The following is a 26554-nucleotide window of genomic DNA, read 5'->3' as shown; positions in this document are numbered from 1 at the left end:
TCCTTTACAGAGTAGCTGTACGGGTTTAGGATCTAACTGTCCAGTATCAAGTGACTCTTCAGGCAGATATTCATCCTGTTACCCTGCTGCAGTCATCACACTTGGGTTATCCTGCCGTCAGGTGGTCCCGTAGTCGGCCCGAATTCCAAAGTCTTGGTCCGGCATCTGTTAAATCGCTTCTTCCCTGGCAATCCAGTATAGCTGGGGTATATAAAGAGGCATCCGGCGCAGCATTTTCTTCAGTCTTTCTTGCGGCGTGGTGCCCGAAGCAGAAAGCAGTTCACAAGTGTAGTCGGCCGACACCTGAGATTTTCGATTTGAATTTCAGTCTGAAGTCTTCAGTAAAAAGTAAGTACCCCATTGAGAACATTTTTCTTGCCTCAGTCCGATGTCAGAAAAGTTAACAATTGCGTCTTGTGGGAAGCAAATACCTCATAAGGACTTCCATTCCTATTGTATTCCTTGCACAAATTTAGACCACAAGCGTCACAGGTTGTTGGTTTTTGCGTAGGGATTTTAATAAGCAGCACTATCAAATGCCCGTTTTGACCGCCCATGACATTACTTTGGTGAGGAAATTTGGTATAATCATGCACCAGACAGCGACAACGGAGTCATAAAGCGCGGAATAAGGACAGGCTGCCTAGGAATAAGCCAGGCCGAGGCCTCAGCTGGGCTTTAGCCGGTTCTGCGAACGGTGAAATCTCGCAGCCCCTGGCGACATAGAGCTGGAACCCAGACAGCTGCCGACTCCCAGCGAGGAGTCTACTAGGCGATGCAGCCATCTGCGACACCCGGGCAGAATTGGACACGGTGCAGAGAAACACCTTCAGTTGCGAAGGTGTCTTCAGACCGGCTACACTCTGCATTAAATCTTCTGCTAAGCAAAAACTCCTTTAAAACCTAAGAAATCTGTTTGTAATCCTCTGCAGGTCAAGGCCCATGCCTAAGAAAACAGATGCTTAAGATGGCTGAAGGTTTGTTACCCTTATCGGGGATTCCCATCCCCCTCCTGATAAAGACCAAGACAAAGGAGATTATGCATTCACTGACCAGGTTTCTCTCCTCAAATTCTTCTGAGGAACAGGATTACACTGTTCCACCTTGCGAGATTCTGATGCTGAAGACTCTATTCCTCAGCATCTCCCCCTGAAGACTACTGCTTTGCAGGGGAACATTACATACCATGAGAGGAACATTTCCACTGGGAAGGCCAGGATTACTCAGATTCTAAGAAAAGGTTCTGAGAGTTCTTTTATTACCCCCAGCACAGACCTCTTGCTATCCCTCCTGTTTTAGATATTGTGGATGATGTCTACTTGGAATCTGGTTAAATCCAGACTCTCTACCTCCTGCTCCAGCCAAATCAGACAGATGCTACCCAGAGTGCCTGACTCACAGAAATTCCTTTATAAAGCCCTATGGCTGACCCAGAAACCATCGGGGTCCTAAGGGCCAAAGCTTCTATGGCTAAAATCTTGTGCCCTCTGAAGGGTCCAGGAGCCCTAGATAGATGGGGAAAGAAATATACACCTCTGCAACTCTGGCTGTGAGGCATTAAATTGCGGTTTCACATGTTGAAGTATCAGCAATTCTGATGTCTCAGTTAAAAACAAAAATGGCTTTGTTATTTAGGGCAGCCCAGCCTGAATTCAGGAAATGCAGGATCTGTTGCATGCAGCTGAACAGGTGGGCAAGCATACTTTGTGCCAGTTTGATTCATTGGGAAGCTTCCTGTAGAGCAGCTGTTACAGCTCTGTCATCGTAGACATGCTTGGTTAAAAGTCTGAAGCCCTCCCTGACCATTTTAAAATGAAAATTATTAGATGCATAACTACAACAAGATGTAGTATTTGGTGTATCCAAAAGCAGAAAATTTTTAGAAAGTAGGAGGGATAAGGCTAAAATCTATGCAAGCGGTCAAGAGTTTCTTTTTGAGGTACACCCCCTCGCTTCAGCAGAAATTATTAACAAAAAAATTGGTCCTTCCTTCAGACAGAGATCACAGAGGGGCAAATACAGACACCCAAAGGGGCAGAGGGTGAGAGTCCTGGGGCCCTTACAAGCCTAAGCCAATGGGGTTCTGCTACCCAGAAAGGAGGAAGACAGGCTCTAAGCTGGCAGAAGACAGACACAATGACTCTATCCTCAAACTACCAAGCAAATCTCTGTTGCCCTTGGTAGGAAAACTAGCATTTTTGCAGACAACTGGCACATCATCACAAAGACAAATGGGTGCCTAAACATTGTCTCTCAAGGATAGATTCCATTTTCATACCTTACCAAGGATCAAGGAATGCCAAGCCCTGCCACAATCAATGGGCAGAGGCACAAAAACAAATTACAGCTCTCATGAACATGAGCCATTCAACAGGTACCCACAGGAACAGGACAAGGATTTTACTCCAAGACTCTTCCTAGTTCAAAGAAAGGACAAAGCATGGAGACCCATTGGATCTTTCAATTCTGAATACCTATCTGCAAGTGCCAAAGGGGTACCAAGATGCTAACACTACAGCTTGCTACATGTTGGGGCAAGAATGCTTGTAGCTAGTCACTTTGGACCTCAAGGAGATTTTATACCTGCATGTCCCTATCAGACAAAATTGCAGAAGATACCTCACTTCAAATTTGCAGATTCAGCGCATTATCAATTCTCTGCACTGCCCTTTGGCTTATCTACTAAAGCCCAGGGTCTTCACAAAATGCCTGGCACCAGTAATTGCATACTGCAGACAAAGGAATTCAAATATACCCATACCTGGATGACTGTCTTATTCAACCAGAGAAAGCAAGGACATCCTTTACATCTGGCATTTTGTCAAACACCTTCTAAGTTGCCTAGAGTACACAGTGCTTGAAAAAGAAATCAAAACTAGTGCAGCACAAAACATAATATTCCTGGGTGCCACCCTTATGGAGATCTTTTAATTCAAGAAATCAGTACCTTAATCTTTACAACTAAACAAGTGTTTATGAAGCTATATGACAGAACCCGGATTTGGTTCATCTGAGCAAAAGTTTTATGCAATGTCTTGAGAGTTCCTTAAGCCCTAGTACCGAAAGAATCAGCCTTGGCTAAAGTGCATACCCTGCCTTAAAGATTGCCCTTTAACATTCATTGTCGAGATTAAAGAAATGGATAACAATTCCTGATGTCTCAGATGTTCTTCATCTCACATTGCTGCAGTCCTTACACTTGGGTAGTCCGCTGTCCTCGGTCGGCCCGAATATCAAAGATAAGGCTGCGCGGTCAGGCCATTTGATGAGCAGTCGCAGGTACAAAGCATGACCGCAATTCAGTCTTTTGCCGCATGGTCGTGCAGAAGCAGTTTGCAAGTGCGGTTGGCGTTCTAATTTTTGATTTAAGTTTCAGACCGAGTTCAAAGTTGGCTAAGTACCGATGGAATATTTTTTTTCTTGCCTCAGTCATTTACGGATGTCAGAAAAAGTTAATAATTGCATTTTTGTGGAAACAGATCATAGATTATCATACTTTGTATTCCTTGTTTAGGGCCTGAGCAGGTTGTTGGCTTTCATGTGTAGATAAAAAGCACTTAAAGAGGTGGATTGTGAGGTATCTTTGGAAGCGTAACTATAAAAGCCCAGGATTACGCTCGCTTCTTCATAGAAGCGAAGGAAAGGCAGTTAAGCCATGGAACTGTCTCCAGACCGGTTCGTTGAGGTTGGAGCGTGACACCACCGAGGTTCTTTGTTCCAGGGGAGACCTTATTACAAGATTGGCCTCTAGGAGACCAGCGTAGGGGCTTCATGTTACTATCCCTCTTCCTAAGTGGCTGGCCCTCTCCTTCTGTTTCAAAGTTCCGTGCAGGCCATTTGTTCATTATGCCACGTTAGCCTTCAGGTCTGTCCCAAGAAGCATATGCTTAAAAGGCAGAAGATTTATTACTTTATTAGGGTCATGCCTCCTGATAAGAGCTAGGGTGAAGCTGAGCTGGGGGTTTTGAGCAGGCTTCATGTTTCGAGTCTTGCTGAAGACTTGCAGGGTACTCTCCTTATTTATTCATGTGGTATCTACTCCTTCTGTGCTCCTTGAGGATTTTTCTTTTTCAGAAACTCTTATTCCTGAGGACATTTTAAGGGAAGGTCAGGACTTCTGATTCCGAAAAGGCTGGAATTTTGTTTTACCCACATGGCCTTTGGTATACCTCGTTTTGGTGAGGCAATTGTTATAGAGCTCTTAATCCTGCTTTTGCCTCTCTCGTACCAGAATGTATACAGGGCCAAGCTTAGGATCTTTTAGTCAGGGCTACCCTAACGAGCCTGGGCCTAAGGTAAGGCTTCTTTGTAGATCCGTTCCCAGACAGGCTAGGCTTGAAGATGGAAGATCTATACTTCTTCCATGTGGCTATGAGGGCTGTGATGCCAGTTTCACATGTTGAAATACCAAAATTATCTCCTTTCAAATTGAAATCTAAGGTTGATGCTTGGCAGTAGGTATTGATTAAAGTTGCAAATTTAGTGCTGTTTCTGAACAGGTGGGTAACATTCTTTGCAATGGGTTTTGACTACAGGCGTCTAGGGGACTGCCACGGGATTCTTCGAACGGCTAAGAATTTGTTGACATGTAATACAGGATTTTACAGCTTTACAATTCTGTGTTTGGCTCCTTGAGACGTTTTAAAGAAACATGGACCAGCTGTTATGAGATTTAAATTTTTCAGATCAAGTTGAAAGGGGGCCAACTGGTTTGTCTTCTAAACTCATCCCAGTCTGGGTTAGTTGGCAAGGCTTAGTCCACTGCTTTGGAAGTGACTTTGGTTCTGTACATGCATGTGAGCTTTCCTCCCTGCTTTACAGAGAATATGCTTATTCAGACTAGAGCTACAAATATCTGTCACCATGGCACCCAAATTGGTTTCAATTTCAGACCCAGGCCCCATGGATTTTGCACAAATTCTCTGCACTGCCGGTTTACTCAGGGTCTTCACAAAATGCCTGGCACCAGTAATTGCATACTGCAGAAAAAGAGGAATTCAAATATACCCATACCTGGACGACTGTCTTATTCAACCAGAAAGCAAGGACATCCTTTTACAGCATCTGGCATTTGTCAAACACCTTCTAAGTTGCCTAGGGTACACAGAAAACGAAAAGAAATCAAAACTAGTGCCTTACAAAACATAAAATTCCTGGGTGCCAGCTTGAATACAATGGCCCAGATGGCTTATCTCACGCCAGACAAACAACGACAGCTGTTACAATATTTCAAAATAATGGCAACAAAGACCCAACTCCCTCCAAGAAAAAATCTGCAGGCTTTGGGATTCATGGCATCTTGCATACTACTAATAGCATTTGCAAAACTGCATATGAGGAAATTACAATGGTACCTGAAAAGTGTATGGACTCAGCACAGCCACAGCTTGGAAACAATGATTCCACTCATTCCCTGCCTTCAACAGGAGTTTCTATGGTGGGCACAGGCATGTCACCTCAACAAGGGTCAGCCTTTCACCTTACCCACAGCCAGGCAAACTATGACAACAGATGCATCAGACTATGCCTGGGGAGCACACATGGCAGGACAGTGCATTCAGGGCAAATGGACTACAGATCAGAGACACCTGCATATCAATCAAAAAGAAATGCAAGCAGTGCAGAATGCCCTAACAGCTTTCAAGGACCTTCTACACCCGGGACAACTACTAATAAGGACAGACAACACCACAGTTATGTGGTACATAAACAAGCAAGTGGGCACACATTCCTACCATCTATGCAGACAAGCAATGACCTTGTGGAACACTACACTGTCTTACCAGGTTCAGTTACAAGCACAATTCCTGCCAGGAAAGAAAAACACATTGGCAGACGACCTAAGCAGAAACATCATGGATCCACACAAATGGAAATTAGATCCACAAGTATTTGCAATGATAGCTCAGAAATGGGGGCGCCCAGACATAGATCTGTTTGCAAGCCCCCACAACCACCAACTGCAAAAATTTTGCACAAGGGCCTTCCATCCACTAGCTTGGAAAGTGGACGCCCTCTCATTCAGTTGGAAAACATTAACAGTGTATGCCTTCCCTCCACTGCCTCTTCTAGCAAAGGTACTGCTGAAAGTCAGACTAGAGAGGCCACAAATGATTCTCGTTGCACCAGACTGGCCACGCCAACATTGGTATCCAATTTTAAGGAACATGGCCCAGGGCCCACCATGGATTTTGCCACAAATTCCTCACCTGCTCACCCAGCGAGACAATCTGATTCTACACAGCCAGCTCAATACTTTAAACCTGGCTGCATGGCAAATTACCTAAACAACCAGCCAACACCTTTATCCAAAGCTGTTATGGATGTCATTCTGGAGGCCAGGAGGCCCAGCACCAGGAAAACCTACTCAGACAAATGGAAAAGATTTTGCGCCTGGAACCAGGCTAAAGGCCTAAATCCCTAGCCAACATTCCTCAGATTCTACAATATTTAACTGAGATGTTACACAAAGGACTTTCCTATTCATCTATTAAGATCCACGCCTCAGCAATTTCAGCTCATTATTTATTTTTTATTTTATTTTACATTTGTTGACCGGGATAGTCCGACTGGATGCATGTCCATTTTCAGCAGAGGCAGAAAAGCTCCAAGGGTAAGCAGATACAGCATTACATAATACCAGCATTACATATTACAAACAGATTATTTACAGAGATTACATAAGTAAGAGTTAAACAAGTCCACAGGTTAAAGTTAGTCCTGGCACAAGTCAGGATTAAATTAAATACACAGTAAACTGGTTAACAGATTTTACACATTCGGTTAGCAGGCTTGATACATTGACATAGCCAGTTAGGACAAATGTTGTTTGAGTCTAGTTTTAAATTACCTAAGGTGGAAAGAGCAATTTTAGTTAATAGTTCCAACACTTACAAGTTCCCAAGATCAAAATGTGCTTAATTTTACCTAGTGCTAATATTATTGGTGGAGATTTGGTCAGGATGTTATAGGGTCTATAGATTAAGTGCAGGAGTATTGTCGATTTAGGGATTTAATAGTCTAATGCATTTGGTTATACTGGAGTGTTCAGCTAGGTACGGTTCCAAGCATCTTCAGCTAAGGTTTAGATTGATCTAATTGATGCTGTCCTAAGGAACCCAGGAAAACTTGCATATTTGGTTGTAGCGTAATGATTTGTAGGGAGTCTTGTTCAAATTAGTCAGGTTAGCCTCAAACAGTGGTTGAAAGAGGTGAACAGCCAGATGGCATTTTAGCAAAGGGTCTAGGAAGACTTTTATTCTGCAAATCATGCCTGGTTTAATTGAGGTTTTGTAGGTTCTGGCAATTGTATTGGTCCAAATTTAATATGCTATGAGACACTACAAAATTTGTAGTGGTAGCGAGATTGATTGCATCAAATATTTATTAAGGAATTTTGGTGGTAGATGTACCTAAAGGTTCTGTGACCGGCACAGCATTAGTTTTAGAGATTAGGAAATCATGGACTATGTAAATGGAAAGTGAAAAACGTTTCATTGTATTAAAGGTGGCAGGTAGCTGACCATAACTCTACTGGAGATGTGCTTGAGCAAATCAGAGTAGAGTCATCACATTTTGAGCAGCTGATTTGGGATTACAGATAAAGGTCAATGAAGATGGAGAACAGCAAGGGCCCCAGTATAGAGCCTTGTGGTAGGGTGTTAGGTAGAAGGTTAGAGAGTTTGTTCTGCCAGAGGACAGCCTGCTTTTGACCATTCAGGTAGGATTGAAACCATTGAGGGCTCAGTATCTAACAGAATGTTTGCAGGGTGTGGATTAAAAGTTGGTGATCAACCATATCGAATGCCTTGGAAAGATCCAAAAAGAGGGCTGAGGATATATAATTATTGATGTTTTCACCGCCATTGCTGCAGTCCGTCCGTCCAGTCGGCCCCGGTCACCAGAGTACGGTCACGCCAGGACCGACGCCGCACGCTGGTACTACGCGCATGACCGGACGCCATATCTCAAATTTTGGCCGCATGGTCCGATGAAGCAGTTTTTGCGAAAGTGCAGGTTGGCGTTTCTGAAATATTTCCTCAAACCGAGTTTCAGGACCGAATTCAGAATTTGTTTTTCGCCTCAGTATTTAACCGGATGTCGGTGCGAATAACTGTATTTTTTGTGGAAACAGACACCTCATAGGGATTACCACACCTTGTACCTTGTTTAGGGGCCTCGAGCACCTGACGTTGATGTCAAATGCTAGGTTTAACGAAATCCATCATTAAGAGGAGGTTAGACTGTGCCAGGTTAGTTTGGGAAGCCGTTGCAATTATAAATGCCGTCGGATGTTCCCACGCCCGCTTCCAGCGTTTAAGCACGTTAGCGAAGTTTAGCTGATGAACCGCAGTCCCCGGACGGTTTTTGAAGGGGCTCAGGGAGTCAGAGGTTTTGCCAGAGTTTTCATGGAGTTCTCAGGCAGAAACTTTACTGTTACAGGATGTGCCTTCTCAGGAGGTAGGCCAGGCTGAGGGGCTTCTCAGGTAACTGTTCTTCCTTTCTTCCCAAGGTAGTTAGAGCCTCCTTGTTGCCAAACCCTTTGAGAGGTAGGCCAAGTTCAGCTTCAGTGGGGGCTTCTCCTAGCATTTCGGTTCTGTTCCTAAGAAACATATGCTTAAAATGGCAGAAGATTTGATTACTATGATTAGAGGTTCTATGCCCTCCTGATAAGAGGCCTAGGGTGGAACCGAGTTTGATAGTTTTGAACAGTGTTCAGAGGCTTCTGAGTCTTCTGAAGATTTGCAGGAGTATCCTCCTTATTCTGATTCTGATGTGGATGATTCCACTCCTGCAGCTTCTCCTCCTGAGGATTTCTCATTTTCAGAGACTCTGCATTCCATGAGGGAGCACTTTAATGGGAAGGCCAGGATTACTCTGATTCCAGGAAAAGGCTTAGGAATTCTTGTTTTTACCCTAGCATAGCCTTAGCTATACCTCCTGTGTTGAATGTGGGAGATGTTTTTGCAGAGGCTTCTGAACCCTGATTCTTGCCTCCTGCTCCTGTTAAACCTGGGATTATAGGGTTCCCTAGGCTCTGACTATTTTTAAGAGTTTAGGGCGGACCAGAAACTGTTTCTGAGGCAGCTAATGGTGTTAAGCTTTGTTAAATCCTTTCCCAGATTATCACCCACTTTATAGGTGGGGGGTATTTTCATCTTAGGAAAAAGCCAAAAATTTTTTTTGGGCTCAATTTTTGGTCAAAAAGGGCCCCTTTTTAAAAAAAACCCCTCCCTCCCTTTTTGGGCCCAACCTTTTAACAGTTTTGGAAATTATTCTGTTTTGAACCATAGTGGGCCTCCACTTCCTCAGCAAGTTTTAAATGTTATTTTGGAAGCTAGGAGGCCTAGTACAAGGAAAGTGTACGAGACAAATGGAAGAGATTTTTGTTTTGGAGTGCAGCAAATGATTTTGATGTTTCTGAGCCTAATTTGTGTGTGGCTCTTCAATATCTTACGGAGTTGCTAGACAAAGGTTTGTCTTTCTCTTCTATTAAAGTTCATGCTGCTGCAATTTCAGCTCACTATGATTGCAACCCACCATTGTTTTCTCATCCTTTGTTCAAGCAATTTCTTAGATGGGCAAAGAATATAAGACCCCCACGAAGAGCTCCTACTCCTGCTTGGGATCTCAATTTTGTGTTGGAGAAACTCACTCTACAACCTTTTGAGCCTGCAGCTACTGCTGAGTTGAAATATTTATCATGGAAGACTGCTTTTTTGTTGGCCATTACCTCTGCAAAAAGGGTTTCTGAATTACAGGCCCTTATGGCGGTTGAGCCTTTCTTGATTTTCCATAAGGATAGGGTATCATTACGTACTAATCCTTCCTTTATGCCTAAGGTGGTTTCTAGTGTGGCTTTAAACCAAACTATTCATTTGCCTACTTTTATGCAAATCCCCAAAATAAAGGGGAAAAGATTTTGCACACTTTAGATGTCCACAGGCAGTTGCGTTATTATTTGGACAGAACTAAAGGTTTCAGGCAGTCTCAGCAGTTGTTTGTTTCTTTTGCTTTGAGTTCTCAGGGCAAGCCTGTATCAAAACAAACTATTTCTAAGTGGATTGGGTTTTGCATTGCTTTCTGTTATTCCCATCATGGCAAGGAGATTCCAGCTGGGATTAGGCCTCATTCCACTAGGGCTACTGCCACTTCAACAGCTTTTGAGGGGTGGCAACCAAGGATATTTTGGAGGCAGCTACTTGGAGTTCTGTGCATACTTTCTCTAAGCATTATCACCTGCCACTTTACTCTAAGTCCAGGGCTGGTTTTGCCACTGCTGTTTTGCAGGGCATTTTGGCAGCTCCTGCTTCCTTGTAGTTAGCCATCCTCCTTACCTCTGCTTTGGGATTCTACCCAAGTGTAAGGACTGCAGCAATGTGAGATGAAGAACATAGTACAGTTTTGTACCTACCATAAATGTAGATGTTCGAAGATCCACATTGCTGCAGTCCAAACCCTCCCTCCTTCCCTCTGTAGTTAGAGGTGGTTGTGTGGGTTGGGTTGTACATTTTGTGTGTATTGTATATATTGTACATATAGTTAGTGCAAGGGTGGTTGGTTAGTTGTTTGCTGTCTTTTGGTTTTGACCTTTATTTTTAGGGTCTTCTGACATCTGGGGCAAGAAAAGACTGACGATATGACGTCGGTCATGCGCATTTGTACCCTGACGTTCTGACGTCAGTCAAATGCGCCCTGACCGACGTCAGCCTTATACTTTGATATTCGGGCCGACCGAGGACAGCGGACTACCCAAGTGTAAGGACTGCAGCAATGTGGATCTTCGAACATCTACATTTATGGTAGGTACAAAACTGTACTTTAAAACAAAAATGAGCACACATTTAGAACAGCCTGAATTCAAGGAAATGCAGGATCTGTTGCATGCAGCTGAACAGGTGGGCAAGCATACTTTACAATGCGGATTTGATTCATTGGAAGCTTCCTGTAGAGCAGCTGTTACTGGCTCTGTCATCCGTAGACATGCTTGGTTAAAAGAGCAAACCCTCCCTGACCATTTTAAAGCAAAATTATTAGATGCACCTTTACAACAAGATGTATTATTTGGTGTCAAAGCAGAAGAATTTTTAAAGAAAATGGAGGATAAGGCTAAATCTATGCAAACGGTCAAGGATTTCTTGCAGGTACAACCCCCTCGCTTCAGCAGAAATTGGCCAACAAAAAATTGGTCCTTTCCAGCTTCAGACAGATCACAGAGGGGCAAATACAGACACCCAAGGGGCAGAGGTCAGTCACAGGGCCCTTACAAACCTCGCCAATGGGGTTCTGCTACCCAGAAAGGAGGAGAAGACAGGCTCTAAGCTAGCAGAAGACAGACACAATGACTCTATCCTCAAACTACCAAGCAAATCTCTCCTGACAACACCCTTGGGCGGAAAACTAGCATTTTTTGCAGACAACTGGCACATCATCACAAAAGACAAATGGGTGCTAAACATTGTCTCTCAAGGATACAGATTCCATTTTCATACCTTACCAAGGATCAAAGGAATGCCAAACCTGCCACCAGATCAATGGGCAGAGGCACAAAAACAAATTACAGCTCTCATGAACATGAGCCATTCAACAGGTACCTACACAGGAGCAAGGACAAGGATTTTACTCAAGACTCTTCCTAGTTCCAAGAAAGGACAAAGCATGGAGACCCATTGTGGATCTTTCAATTCTGAACACCTATCTGCAAGTGCCAAAATTCAAGATGCTAACACTACAGCAGCTTCTTCCCATGTTGGGCAAGAATGCTTGGCTAGTCACTTTGGACCTCAAGGAGACATACCTGCATGTCCCTATCAGACAAAATTGCAAAAGATACCTCCACTTCATTGCAGATTCAACGCATTATCAATTCTCTGCACTGCCCTTTGGCTTATCTACTACGCCCAGGGTCTTCACAAAATGCCTGGCACCAGTAATTGCATACTGCAGACAAAGAGGAATTCAAATATACCCATACCTGGACGACTGTCTTATTCAACCAGAAAGCAAGGACATCCTTTTACAGCATCTGGCATTTGTCAAACACCTTCTAAGTTGCCTAGGGTACACAGTAAACGAAAAGAAATCAAAACTAGTGCCTTTACAAAACATAATATTCCTGGGTGCCAGCTTGAATACAATGGCCCAGATGGCTTATCTCACGCCAGACAAACAACGACAGCTGTTACAATATTTCAAAATAATGGCAACAAAGACCCAACTCCCTCCAAGAAAAAATCTGCAGGCTTTGGGATTCATGGCATCTTGCATACTACTAATACCATTTGCAAAACTGCATATGAGGAAATTACAATGGTACCTGAAAAGTGTATGGACTCAGCACAGCCACAGCTTGGAAACAATGATTCCACTCATTCCCTGCCTTCAACAGGAGTTTCTATGGTGGGCACAGGCATGTCACCTCAACAAGGGTCAGCCTTTCACCTTACCCACAGCCAGGCAAACTATGACAACAGATGCATCGGACTATGCCTGGGGAGCACACATGGCAGGACAGTGCATTCAGGGCAAATGGACTACAGATCAGAGACACCTGCATATCAATCAAAAAGAAATGCAAGCAGTGCAGAATGCCCTAACAGCTTTCAAGGACCTTCTACACCCGGGACAACTACTAATAAGGACAGACAACACCACAGTTATGTGGTACATAAATAAGCAAGGGGGCACACATTCCTACCATCTATGTAGACAAGCAATGACCTTGTGGAACACTGCACTGTCTTACCAGGTTCAGTTACAAGCACAATTCCTGCCAGGAAAGAAAAACACATTGGCAGACGACCTAGGCAGAAACATCATGGATCCACACAAATGGAAATTAGATCCACAAGTATTTGCAATGATAGCTCAAAAATGGGGGCGCCCAGACATAGATCTGTTTGCAAGCCCCCACAACCACCAACTGCAAAAATTTTGCGCAAGGGCCTTCCATCCACTAGCTTGGAAAGTGGACACCCTCTCATTCAGTTGGAAAACATTAACAGTGTATGCCTTCCCTCCACTGCCTCTTCTAGCAAAGGTACTGCTGAAAGTCAGACTAGAGAGGCCACAAATGATTCTCGTTGCACCAGACTGGCCACGCCAACATTGGTATCCAATTTTAAGGAACATGGCCCAGGGCCCACCATGGATTTTGCCACAAATTCCTCACCTGCTCACCCAGCGAGACAATCTGATTCTACACAGCCAGCTCAATACTTTAAACCTGGCTGCATGGCAAATTACCTAAACAACCAGCCAACACCTTTATCCAAAGCTGTTATGGATGTCATTCTGGAGGCCAGGAGGCCCAGCACCAGGAAAACCTACTCAGATAAATGGAAAAGATTTTGCGCCTGGAACCAGGCTAAAGGCCTAAACCCCCTGGAGCCGAACATTCCTCAGATTCTACAATATTTAACTGAGATGTTGCACAAAGGACTTTCCTATTCATCTATTAAGATCCACGCCTCAGCAATTTCAGCTCATTATTTATTTTTTATTTTATTTTACATTTGTTGACCGGGATAGTCCGACTGGATGCATGTCCATTTTCAGCAGAGGCCCAGGGAGAAAAGCTCCAAGGGTAAGCAGATACAGCATTACATAATACCAGCATTACATATTACAAACAGATTATTTACAGAGATTACATAAGCAAGTTAAACAAGTTCCTCAGGTTAAAGTTAGTCCTGAGCACAAGTCAGGATTAAATTAAATTACACAGTAAACTGGTTAACAGATTTTTACACATTCGAGTTAGCCAGGCTTGATACATTGACATAGCCAGTTAAGTGACAAATGTTGTTTGAGTCTAGTTTTAAATTGACCTAAGGTGGAAAGTAAGGTAATATCAGCTGGAAGTGAGTTCCAGGATCTACTTACAGAGTTTCCAAAGAGAGAATCACCGGCTGTGTTATTAATTTTGCTAGTCTGAATTAGTAGTTTGTTAGAGGATCAAGCGGTCTAGGATTGTTATAGGGGTGATAATATTTTTAAGTGCAGGAGTATTGTCCGGATTATAGAGGATTTTATAGGCCATAATCAGTTGGTTATACTGGATTAGGCTAGGTAGTTCAAGCCAACCAAGCTGATTTAGATTGATGCAATGATGTGTCCTAAAAGGCAGCCCAGTGGCAAACCTGGCAATGTGGTTGTAGCAAATTGAGAGTTTGTTAAGGACAGTCTTGTTCAAATTGAGAGTAGAGGGATGCATACAGAAGGGTTGAAAGAAGGTGAGAGCGAGCTATGGCAATTTTAGCTGGAGGGGTTAGGAAGGCTTTTATTCTGTAAAGTGACCCTAGTTTTTTATTGATGGTTTTGATAGTTTGGTTAATATGTAGGTCAAATTTGAGATTATTGTCTATGATGACACCTAATAGTTTTGTAGATGGGTCAGGGGAGATTATTGTGCCATCATTTGATTTTATGGTAAAGGTGAAAGCGGTAGACCTACGTGTTGGTGAAAATAACAGCATTTTAGTTTTTTTGGGATTTAGGATCAGACGATGTTCAGAAAGCCAGTTTTCTATTGTATTAAAGATGGTCTAGGTAGCTGACCATAACTCTACTGGAGATGTGGCTGAGCAAATCAGAGTAGAGTCATCAGCATATTGGATACAGCTGACTTTTGGGATTACAGTATAAAGGTCGTTAATGAAGATGGAGAACAGCAAGGGCCCTAGTATAGAGCCTTGTGGTACTCCGAGGGTGTTAGGTAGAAGGTTAGAGAGTTTGTTCTGCCAGAGGACAGCCTGCTGTTGACCATTCAGGTAGGATTGAAACCATTGGAGGGCTCCAGTATCTAGACAGAATGTTTGCAGGGTGTGGATTAAAAGTTGGTGATCAACCATATCGAATGCCTTGGAAAGATCCAAAAGAGGGCTGAGGATATATAATTATTGTTGCGATTATGGTTTATGGTGTTAGTAAAGGCTAGGAGGGCTGAAGTAGTGCTGTGATGAGGACGGAAGCCATGCTGAGTGTCTGCCATAAGGCAATTTTGGATTAGGTGGTGCATGAATTGTCTATGAATACATTTTTCCATAATCTTTGCAAGTGGAGAGAGTATAGCTATTGGCCTATAATTGGAGAATTCAGTAGAGCTGCCTCCTTTGTGAAGTGGGATTACATAGGATATTTTCCAGATGGTGGGAATTTTAGCTTCTACTATGGTTCGATTGATTAGTATTGAGATGGGGTAAGCAATAGCATCAGCTGATTTTTGTAGGTACTGCAGGAGTTGATCAGCAGAAAGTGTAGTGGGTTTTAATTTTTTGATCAAGGTACGGACAAGTGAAGTGGCGACTGGTTGGAAGCTGAACACAAGTAGGTTTCTAGGGGTGCTACTTTCAGGACCAGGGGAGCTAGGAGGTAGTTGGCTAGCTAAGGCTTGAATTGTCTCAGTAAAGAATTGGTTAAAACTATCAGAAACATCTTCAGGGGTTTTATCAATAGTAGCTGCAGGGATTAGGGTTGAAATTTGTCCAGGATGTAGTCGATTATTTAAACCTGCCCAAAATTTCTGAGGGTTATTTTGATTTACTGTCTGTAAATTACAGTAGTATTGTTTTTTGTCTTGTAAAATTGATTTTTGGTTTCGTTCCTGGATTGCCTGTATTTAATGTGATCTTGAGGGTCTTTAGAAGAACGCCATAAAGCCCATGCTTTGTTTCTAAGGGTAATTTTGAGTTTAGACTCTATAGAAAGCCATGGTGCAGTTTTTGCCTTGGTTCTCTTTGAACGAACAGGTGCATGCAAATCAAGGATCTCAAGGAATTTGTTGTTAAAGTATGCTACTGCTTCCTGTAGGGGGAGGTGTTTTAGAATAGACCAATTACATGAGTTTAGTTCTTGTTGGAATTTGGCAGGGTCAAAGTTTTTAACCTTTCTGAGTAATGGTTTTGTGCTTAATTACATATGTGAGAAGGTGATCGCTTAGGCCATTAAGGAGGGTACCAGAGGTGTACAGTTGGTGGTGACTGTTTATGAGTACCCAGTCAAGTATACATTCTTTTTGGTTGGGTTTACCTATCCTGGTAGGGGTGGATATGATTTGTGTAAATGCATGCAGGTTAATATGGGTGGTTGGGGATTCTAAGGAACAGGTGCCCCAGTCTATGTTAAAGTCTCCAAGTAGTAGGGTTTCTTGGGGGTAGTGACATGATAACCACTGCAGGATATCTTCAAATGTAGATATATTGTTACCTGGGGGAATGTACATACAGATGATATTAATGCATTTATTTTTATTAAGTTGCAATTTGGTGGCAAGAATCTCAGAGTTATTAATCTGAGGAGGTTGTATTACATCTATGGTGACATTCAACTCAGATTTAGAGTACAGCTACCCCACCCCTTCCTTGAAGCCGATCCAGCCTGTGTATGTTGTACCCAGGTGGTAACATTTCATTGTCTTTAGTGTTAGGTTTTAACCAGGTTTCAGATAAACAGAGAATCTCAGGGGGAGTGGACATCCCGAAGTGCATGCAATTCATGTACCTTGTTATTAATGCTTCTAATATTGAGATGACAGACTAGGAGAGAGTTAGTTGGCCTATAAATTGTAGGTTTGTAGCTTAGATTTCAAGTAGAGGGGGTATGTGTATCTGAAGTGAGTGGGCCAGGGTTGGTGAATATCACCACCAAGTATTAGGGTGAGTCTATACTTGGTGATGAACTTCAGGAATTTGTTTATTAGTTTGTGGTAGTGTTTGGATCTAGAGCTAATGTGCCTGGGGTTGGGATGTTGATAGACTGAACAAGATGTTGGATAGGATCTGGTACTGTAAGTATGGTTGAAGGTGGAAGGATTTACAGCTGGGGTGATAGTATGGCCTTTTGGGACCTGAAATCCCGTAGAAACTGGTTTTCATACAAGGTAAGGAGGTATGGTGTGAACAAGAGGTGTGAACAAGAGGGGTAGTAAAGAGGAGTATATCATTATATGTGATTCAGCTAGTGAGTGAAGGAACTGTTTTACCCGGTGATGCAACACCAGAAGATAGAGTGGTGAGGTAAAGGTACTGGAAGGGGGGATGGGAGAATGCCAGATGAAAGCTAATAGGTGCTATTAAATGTAGGTAGTAGAATAGGGGTGGCTGGAATTATCCCAGATGAAAGCAGATAGGATCTAGAAAGTGGTGGAGTGGCTATAGTACTATAAATTTAGAGGTACTGGGGCGGAGGTAATTGGGGCAGGGAGGGACAAGAGAGCCCGAGCGTAGCGAGGCTATTGCAGTTTACAAGGTTTCCTAAGGTGTCCTAAAGCTATAAGGTAAGTATTACAGCTCTAATGTAAGAGTCAATTTACTGCAGTTACAGGGGAAGGAGGCAACCACTCAAGTAGAAACAGAGCCCTATGGCTGACCAATATGGTGACCTGCTTAATTACAAAGCACTGTAAGTGAAAGCTTAACAAATGCTTTTTGTGTAACATACTCTGTTTAAATGTTGAAAACAACTGATTGTAGTCCTGTAGACACCGTTTTGTAGGGAACTGTAGAGTTCAGTCTGTTTAAATGTTGAAAACAACTGATTGCAGTCCTGTAGACACCGCTTTGTAGGGAACTGTAGAGTTCAGTCTGTTTAAATGTTGAAAACAACTGATTGCAGTCCTGTAGACACCGTTTTGTAGGGAACTGTAGAGTTCAGTCTGTTTAAATGTTGAAAACAACTGATTGCAGTCCTGTAGACACCGTCTTGTAGGGAACTGTAGAGTTCAGTCTGTTTAAATGTTGAAAACAACTGATTGCAGTCCTGTAGACACCGTTTTGTAGGGAACTGTAGAGTTCAGTCTGTTTTAATGTTGAAAACAACTGATTGCAGTCCTTACATTACAGCACGGATCCTCCTTTATTTTCACATCCACTCTTAAGACAGTACCTCAGAGGGGCTAAGAACTTAAGACTGTCAAGGAGAGCTCCAACACCTACTTGGGATCTCAACTTTGTCCTGGAAAAGCTTACACTGCCACCCTTTGAACCAGCTTTTTCAACTGATTTAAAATTTCTTAATTGGAAAACTGCCCTACTACTAGCAATAACCTCAGCTAGAAGAGTCTCAGAGCTACAGGCGCTAGTGGCAGTGGAACCTTTCCTCATTTTTCGTCAAGACAGAGTCTCTCTACGAACTAACCCTTCCTTTATGCCAAAGGTGGTATCCAGTGTGGCCCTAAACCAAACCATTCACTTGCCCACCTTCTTCCCAAATCCCCAGAACAAAGGAGAAAGACTCCTGCACTCTTTGGACATTCACAGGCAATTATATTACTACTTGGATAAAACTAAGGCTTTCAGAAAAACTGACCAGCTTTTTGTAGCCTATGCTACAGGATCACAAGGAAAAGCTATCTCAAAACAGACCATTTCTAAATGGATAGGACATTGCATACGTTTCTGCTACACACATCATGGGAAACCAGTACCTGCTAACATTAGATCCCACTCCACCAGGGCTACAGCTACATCAGCAGCCTTTCTCAGGGGAGTGCCAACCAAGGATATTCTGGAAGCTGCTCCTTGGAGTTCAGTGCACACCTTCACCAAACACTGTGACTTACCTCGACTAGAGCTGGTTTTGCCACTGCAGTTTTGCAGGGCCTACTAGCGTCTTCTAACCCTGTTTGACTCCACCTCCCCTCCTTAGCTTTGGGATTCAACCCAAGTGTGATGACTGCAGCAGGGTAACACGATGAACATAGTGCAGTTTTGTACCTACCATAAATGGAGATGTTTGAGTGTTCACCCTGCTGCAGTCCAGGTTACCCTCCCTCCATCCCCTCTGAACTAGCTGAACTTATCTCTACCACTTTATCCTATTCTACCTCTGTGGTGTATTTGCTTGTACCTAAGGGTTTTGTTTTATTTTTATATAGCCATATGTATATGTATATATATATATATATATATATATATTTTGCCTACCTTTTGGGGGCACCTGACATCTGGGGCAAGAAAATGGCGTTGGATGCCTCTTATATACCCCTGGCGCACTGACGTCAGGGAAGAAGCAACAGCAACCGACGCCAGACCAAGACTTTGGAATTCGGGCCGACTGCGGGACCGCCTGACAGCAGGATAACCCAAGTGTGATGACTGCAGCAGGGTGAACACTCGAGCATCTACATTTATGGTAGGTACAAAACTGTACTTTTACATTCCTTCAGAACACAATCTAATGTCAGACTCTTCGAGCAGATCAGAATACAAGTTCAGGAATGGATAATTCATAAAGGTGTTCTCCTGGACATTGTCCATCGATGGGGTATTCCTCAGGTAGATCTCTTCACCTCCCCCCCCAAGCAATTTTCTTTGTTCTTTTCCAGAGTCCCAAGTCCTCTGTCTTGGAAAAGTGGGCACCTTGTCTTTTGTTTGGAAGAGATGTTTCTGTACACCCCCCTTTCTCTCTTACCATGAGTTCTGCACAAAATCAGGCAGGACTCTCCCAAATTCTTGCTGGTGACTCCCTTTTGGCCCAGACAGGATTGGTTCCCCCTTCTCTCGCTTAGACAGGGGCATTTTCCACAAGCTGCCTCACCAGGTAGATATTCTCACACAAGACAAGGGACCTCTTATCTATCCTCACTCGTGCACTTCTCAGCTGACACTATGGGTGATGAGGTTTTGATCCCTTTTAGGCACCTCTTTTCTGAGGACGTGCTTCGAGTTCTGCAGGAGGACAGGATACCCACTGCCAGAAAATCCAGTATGTCCAAATGGAAAAGATTTTCTGAGTGGTGACTCTCTTGCCATATGTAATCCCCATCTTCTGTAGCGGTTCCGCTGGTTCTCTCTTATTTGTGTGATCTGCTACATGGTGGGTTGGTATGTTCTTCTGTTTAAGCTCACCTGTCATCAGTCTCAGCTTATCTGCCCTTGGCTCCTCCTTTGGGCTCTAGGTTTGAGGTCAAATAATTTCTTGAAGCATCCTTCATATCAGGCCTCCCAGGAAGCCTATTCCACCTTCTTGGGATCTCAATTTCGTACTTGGAAAAATTAACCTAGGATTCTTTTGAGCCTGCTTCTTTAGCTTCCCTACAACACTGTACTTGGAAAAGTATTTGTTTTTTGGATCTTATTTCTGCCATGAGAGTGTCTTGACTTCAGCTCTCATGACCATTCCTTATTTTTTTAGTTTTTCATATAGACAGGGTGTTTCTTTGCACTTATCCTTTCTTTATGTCCAAGGTGGTTAATGAATCTTAATCCGTCTATTCACATACTTTTTTTTCCCTTCTCCACAGATTGCCAGTGAGAAGGTTCTTCACACCTTGGATTTGAATAGACCACTCAGATATTATTTAGATAAAACTAAATTTATTTACAAATCAGAGCAGCTTTTTGTTTCTTTTCATCCCAGGCTTTGTTCTAAGCAAACTATCTCCTCCTGGGTTTCTAAATACATTTTCTTCTGTTACTCTTTTCATGGCAGATGTCTTTCCTTGTCTGTAAAGGCACATTCTACTAGGGCAGTGGCCTCCTCTCATGCCTTTTTTAATGGTCTGGATACCAATTCCATCCTTTAGACTGCTACTTGTTCTTTATACTTTAACTAGGTATTACAAATCGGTTATTTCAAAGGCAAGAGCAGGCTTTGCCAGGGACAGCCTGCATGGGCTGGTGGAGGGTTCCTCTGTGCCTTCCTCCTTCCCCCTGACTTCCTCTTTAGTTCTTGTACTCTCCCTTAGGTGAAGAATACTGCAACAGTGGTAATGGAAGGACATTGCACAGTTTTGTAAAATCTTACTATAACAGTAGATGTCCTTCTCTTCACTGTTGTAGTATTCAGTCCCCCCGCTGTCCTTACTTTTGCTCTGTGTTCTAGTTGTCCTCCTGGCTGAGTGGCCCTGCTCCCTTCTTTCTTCTGGATGCACATGTTCATTTTGGTCCCTGAGGGTATTCCGTTCCTCCTGGGGCTTTTTCAGTTCTGAGTGATTGCGTCTGTATGTCACCTTTCTGCCTATATTTTGTACAGGGGCATACGTGTGATGTATGGCTCATATAAGAGCTGAAGGTTTGGTGTACTGGCTAGATATTGGGCTGTCCTTGGCAGGAGTTTCTCTTTAGGTGATGAATACTGTTATCAGCAAAGAGAAGAGCATCTACTGTTATGGTAAGTTTTACATAAATGTACTTTTTGGAGTGAGTACCTGTTACCCATTATGTGAGATTATTTATAGATGGAAAATGATTAAGGGATGTTTTGTCTTTTGTCTTTGTGGTGATAGTTAAAGTCACCAATAGCTGTACACTTATGATGTTTGACTGTACCCTGTGTATCTTATAGGGTATTTTGAATATTGGTTAGTGAAGCAGGGGGTGGGAAGTAGGTAATATTAAGGTAAACTTTAGTGTGATTGTTAATGGTAGGTTGGATGAGGGTCCATTTACATATTTTATGATGGGAGTTGAAAGTGTATGACTGGAACAACCTGAAGTGGTAACAGTATCAAAAACAGGGTAAGACATAAAGGTTTGCTGTAACAGGTGCAATGCCAGGAATAAGGTTAGTGATAAGTGGAGTACTGCAGGGAGTAAACTCTCAGTTATTCTTCAGTGCATTTGGGCAGTACATATCTGGGGACATAGAGAACAGTATCTGCCTGTTTGCTAAACAGAAAAGATTAGTGCAGCAGTTGAGGACAGACAATAGTCTTATTTGGAAAGTCTGACCACGTGAGCTGAAATGTAACTTTATTTAATCATTGCCTTACTGAGCACTTGAGGTTAATTGTAGATAGATGCAACAGTTCTAGTGTAGTTGAGAAGTATATCTGATTGCAACAGAGCAGAAAAAGGAGGTTGAGGTGTTGCTTACACCCAGATGGGATAACCTGAAGCAAAATAAAGAAAATTAGTAGCAGCAAACCAAATGCTTGGATATATCCTAAGGGAACTAAACTGCAGAAGCAAATACGTTGTGCTGCTAGGAAAAAAGTATGGAGAGAGATTAAAAGAGCTGGAACTTACATATTTGCTATACCAGAATAACTGAAAGAAAGAAACAGAAAACTTTACAATACGTCACACCTTGTGATAGAATTTTTTTATGCATATGCATAAGTTAAACATTCCAGTCTTTAAAAAACATGCACGGTGTATTACTTCCTTTTCTTTTAAAAACAGTTCAAACTTTTAATCTGTGAGATCTTGCACTTCAGTTGTATAGATTTTAATATCTTATTTTAGTCATCTTAATAGCTTTTCTTGGCTGATCAAACAGCTGAACTATCACTACCACTGAGGCCCCTGCTACTTCTCTTTGAATGCCTCCTCAGATTTTTTTATCACTACGGTGGTTGCCACTGACTTATCAGACACCATGATTCTGCGATCATGAATCAGACAGACAGCCAGAGGGCTCCTTTCTCCCATATGAAGACTCAGATGCTGAAGATCCATTCCAGCTGCTTCCCCACCAGAAGAATTCTCCTAAATGATGTCTGCTCACCAGATTCTTTACTCCAGCCCCTGCCAAACCAGACAGATTTTTACAGGGTACCAGACACTCTCAGCTACTCAATACAATACCAAGAGTTTTTGCTTCAGTTAACAAAAAAAAGCTATCCTCTGATGACTCTATTGATAAATAAGAATTTAAAAATGTAAATAAAAAATAACAATAAATAGTACTTAAATTAAAAATAATATGCATATGGCTGGAGGCTAACCCATTTCAGCCTAGAGCAATGATGCATCAAGTAAAGTTATGATCAGACACAAACATATTTAAAGGATCCATGTGTTAAAGCTAAGTTAAAAGCTTAGACTGATAAGAACATGTTAGTAGTGGTGCTTTGCCCGTAAGTTAAGAAGCAGCAGGGAAGAAAAGGCAAAATCTGGTCAAAAAAAAAATCAAAAAAAAAAGGTTTTCAAGCCAAGGTTACCCCAAGGGGTGCCTGCCAAAAATTGGTCCTTTTCGGTCCTTTCCAAACTCCCAAGTCCCCCCTCCTGAGGAATAGAGATCCCAGAGGCAGAAACCAATCCAGAGAGGGACAGAAGGGGAACCAGGGACAGGCAGGGACACAGGGACACAGACACAAGCACCACCCACTACAACACAACACAACCACAGTGACTTACAAACAACCTGCCAGGAACAAATAGCAGCTCCATTAGGGGCAAAATTAACCTTCCATTTTTGGCAAATTAACCTTATTTAAAAACAAGTGGATTACACAAAAGAGATCAAGGTTACCGAAAGGTCCAACTTCCACACTTTACCAGTCAAAAGAGGAATGCCAAACAAGCAAAAAAAAAAAACAATTAAAAAAACAACAGATAATGCAATTAGCATACATGAAGCAAAAATGGAGAGACAAAGAAAGAACACACAAAACAAGAAGGGAGACTATTCCTTCTTCTCCTAGTTCCAAGAAAAAAAAAAAAAAAAGAGACCTATCACCGACCTGTCATACCTTAAATACATACATCATTTCAAAAAAATTCAATGCTGACCCTTCAGCAACTTCTTCCATTGCTGGGCAGGAGTTGGCTGGTAACTCTCTAGAGGGGAGGAGGGCATGCCCCCATTCATCCAATCTGCAGAAGATAGATACCTCAGATTTCTTGCAGGATCAGAGCATTATCAATTCTCAGCATACACAGTCAATTTAAAAAAAAATGATACCATCCCAAACAAGGACATTATTCTCTTCTTGGGTGAGGAATTGGAGACACAAATGGCATCTAACTGCAGAAAAACAAAAAGAACTCCCTCTTTACTTGCTTCTCTAAAAACTAACAAAACAACACAAAGAAAAGTACTGAAGCAGGCCTTGGGCTTCATCATGGCATCATCATGCATAATCTTGGTTGCCAGACTACATATGAGAGAAAAACAGTGTGGTACCAAAGAATTTATGTCCCAAAAAAACAGGCACAGCCTGAAACAGAAATTCCACTAATTCCATGCTTAAAACAGGAGTTCCTATGGGACCATCACAGACAGACCCAGGATGGGGGGGATGGGGGCCCACATGCTGGACAATTGAAAGGATTGATTGTGGGGATCAACTTCACCTGCACATCAACCTAAAAAAAATGCTGGCAGAAAAACTGCAAATCCAAAAGTTCAGACCATTTCTCAGAGGGCCAGTTGATGATAAGGACAGATAACACCACAGTCATGTGGTACATCAACAAACAGGAACATCTCCAGAACTCTTCCCAAAGAGAACTTTCCCAAATTATCTTGACCTTCAGCAGGAAGCCCAATAGAAGGGAAGGAACTATGCAGGAAAAGTTTGAAAGGAGAGTACTGAAATGGGAAAGGAAGATGAAAAGATCAAATATGCCATAAATTTTAGGAGTTTTTAAGTTCTAGCTTGTACTGGCAGGCCCTACCTCTCCACTCCATCTACACTATCATCAGCATATCAGCAGAATACAGCTTTTGATCCACCTGTCTTTTCACATCCTTTTCCTCTTTTTTTCCACAGAGTTCTCAGAAAATCAGATGAATGTAAGGAAACAAACCTCCCCAGCTTGGGACTTTAAACCACTTGAGACTTGAACTGACTTGAACTTTTGAACCACAGCAGCACAACAGCAGCACACAGCAGATCTACAGCAAAACTTTTCACTGCTCCATGCCCCAAGCCAGGAGGGTTTCTGTCAGCCAGCCCCAGGGATTCACACAGCCCTACCTAATCTTCCACCTTCCCAGAGTGTCCAAGGAGGACTAATCTACATTTTTATGCCTAGGGTGTATCCAGAGTGTCTTCTTTAAACAGGCAATCCACCTACCTACCCTTTTTCCCAACCCACAAAACAGAGGGGGAAAGAATACTGCATACCTTGGCATACATTTCAGCATTTTATAATGCCTCTATATTCTAGATCCCATCAGCAGGGTTTGCCACTGCTGTACTAGGGGATCTAAACAACACACCATCTAGTTTTTTCCTCTCCCCCTAGTTGGCTATGGTATTCTACCAGTTTGTTAGGACTGCAGATGCATCCATGAAGGACATAGTACAGTTTTGTACCTGCTGCCTACAGCGACAACCCAGTTGTTATGACTGCAGATGCTATCCAGTTCAGACATCTACATTTATGGTAGGTACAAAACTGTACTTTGTCATTATTTCTATGATTGAATTATAGGAAAAAACACTTTACATTCAATTTTATGAATATGAAAACATTTTTTTTCAAAATGACATTTTTGTTTCTGAGTTTCATAACTAAAACAGTTTACTAGTAATACAATAAGCAGTGCATTTTCAAACATTTCAGCACTTGTCCTTCAAGGTGTCTGAATTTTTTTGCTGGTTACTCACTAATATACCATACTTTGACTATTTTGGAACATCAGTGTTCTGTATTTATGTTGCTTATTATAGTAGGAAGAGTAATGTGATAGTCCCTTCAGACAGTCTAGAAGATGTTCTGGATTAATTCTTCTAGGGTTACCATTGCTAATTCTAGGTGGGGATGTTCTTGTGGATCTATGTCAGATTATCGAAGTTCCAAAACTTTGAAATTCACATGGCCGAGACCATATGATCGAAGTTTCGGAACTTCGAACATAAAAAAAAAAAAATATTAAATTTTTAATGTTTTTGCAGGGGTCAAGCTCCCCCTGCACCCCCCACCTCCTGCTAATTAAATATATCAACTCCGAGATTGCACTGCATTGCGAAAAAGGGTAAATTTCCCATTCCACACTGTACACAATCTCCATTCAAAACATTAGAAGTTTCAAAACTTCGATCGTATGTTCCCAACCATATGACTTTCGAAGTTATGAAATTTCTATAATCTGATGGGGACCCAATCTCATATATTTCTCTTGGCTGTCCTCAACATATTGCTTGGCTGGAGTTTCTCAGTCATATGACCTTTAGTCATTAATCTCCTTTAGGCATATTTGTGTCATATGACCTTTAGTCATTAATCTCCTTTAGGCATATTTGTGTCAGGTACATCTCCAGTTTATCATCTTCAGTTTTCCGTCCTCAGTACAAAGAAAAGATCTTGCCTGCAGATGCTTTGTAACAACTACCATTTTTAGCAACTATTCTGGGGAACTTTGCTGTACTTTCACTGTGCCTCCCTTTTGTGTGTGGAAAATAAAGTGCTGTTTTATAATAGTAGAGTTTCAATCTGCTTTGCATTGAAAATGTTTTGTAGTTGAAGTAAGGAAGCAGATGCAAGTGTTTTACTCTCTATTCTATGGTTGATTATTACCTGAGCAGGAGATGTATGCACCTTTTATGGCAGTATTTCTGTATTCCAGTATAGGTGGATGCACATTTACATAACACTCACTGTTAATGCTCTGAGTTTTCTTCATGAGGATTTTCACTTTGAACTGTCCTCTCAACTAGTCCATTGGAGTGTGGATATTTCAGAGTGGAGGTCATGTGCCAAAACTCCCATTGCTGTGAAAATAACTTTAATTCTGTACTTGCATTACACAACTGTGCTTAGTTTTCCAAGTCATGAAAATATAGCTTTAAGTGCATTATAAGCATCAACACTTTTGCCCATTAACTTCACATCATCTTGAAATATTCAGTTATAGTCAACATATGTAAGATATGCATAGT

The 26554-nt window shown here is 42.2% G+C and overlaps 1 protein-coding gene across 1 annotated transcript in view; it reads left to right on the top strand.

The window, feature by feature from the left end:
• The window catches only part of LOC122810579 (1-aminocyclopropane-1-carboxylate synthase-like protein 1), a 790733-nt gene that overhangs the window by 345131 nt on the left and 419048 nt on the right, over window positions 1-26554 (top strand). Inside the window, exon 8 of the mRNA XM_044082158.1 lies at window positions 24440-24462. Within this exon, the coding sequence (XP_043938093.1) occupies window positions 24440-24462 (23 nt within the window). The remainder of the gene's footprint in view (window positions 1-24439; window positions 24463-26554) is intronic.

Source organism: Protopterus annectens, chromosome 9.part0 (assembly GCF_019279795.1).
Source record: "Protopterus annectens isolate FY-2018-M chromosome 9.part0, PAN1.0, whole genome shotgun sequence".
Lineage (NCBI taxonomy): Eukaryota > Metazoa > Chordata > Ceratodontiformes > Protopteridae > Protopterus > Protopterus annectens.
The sequence above is the reverse complement of the archived record's forward strand: the minus strand, read 5'-3'. Positions and strand labels throughout refer to the sequence as shown.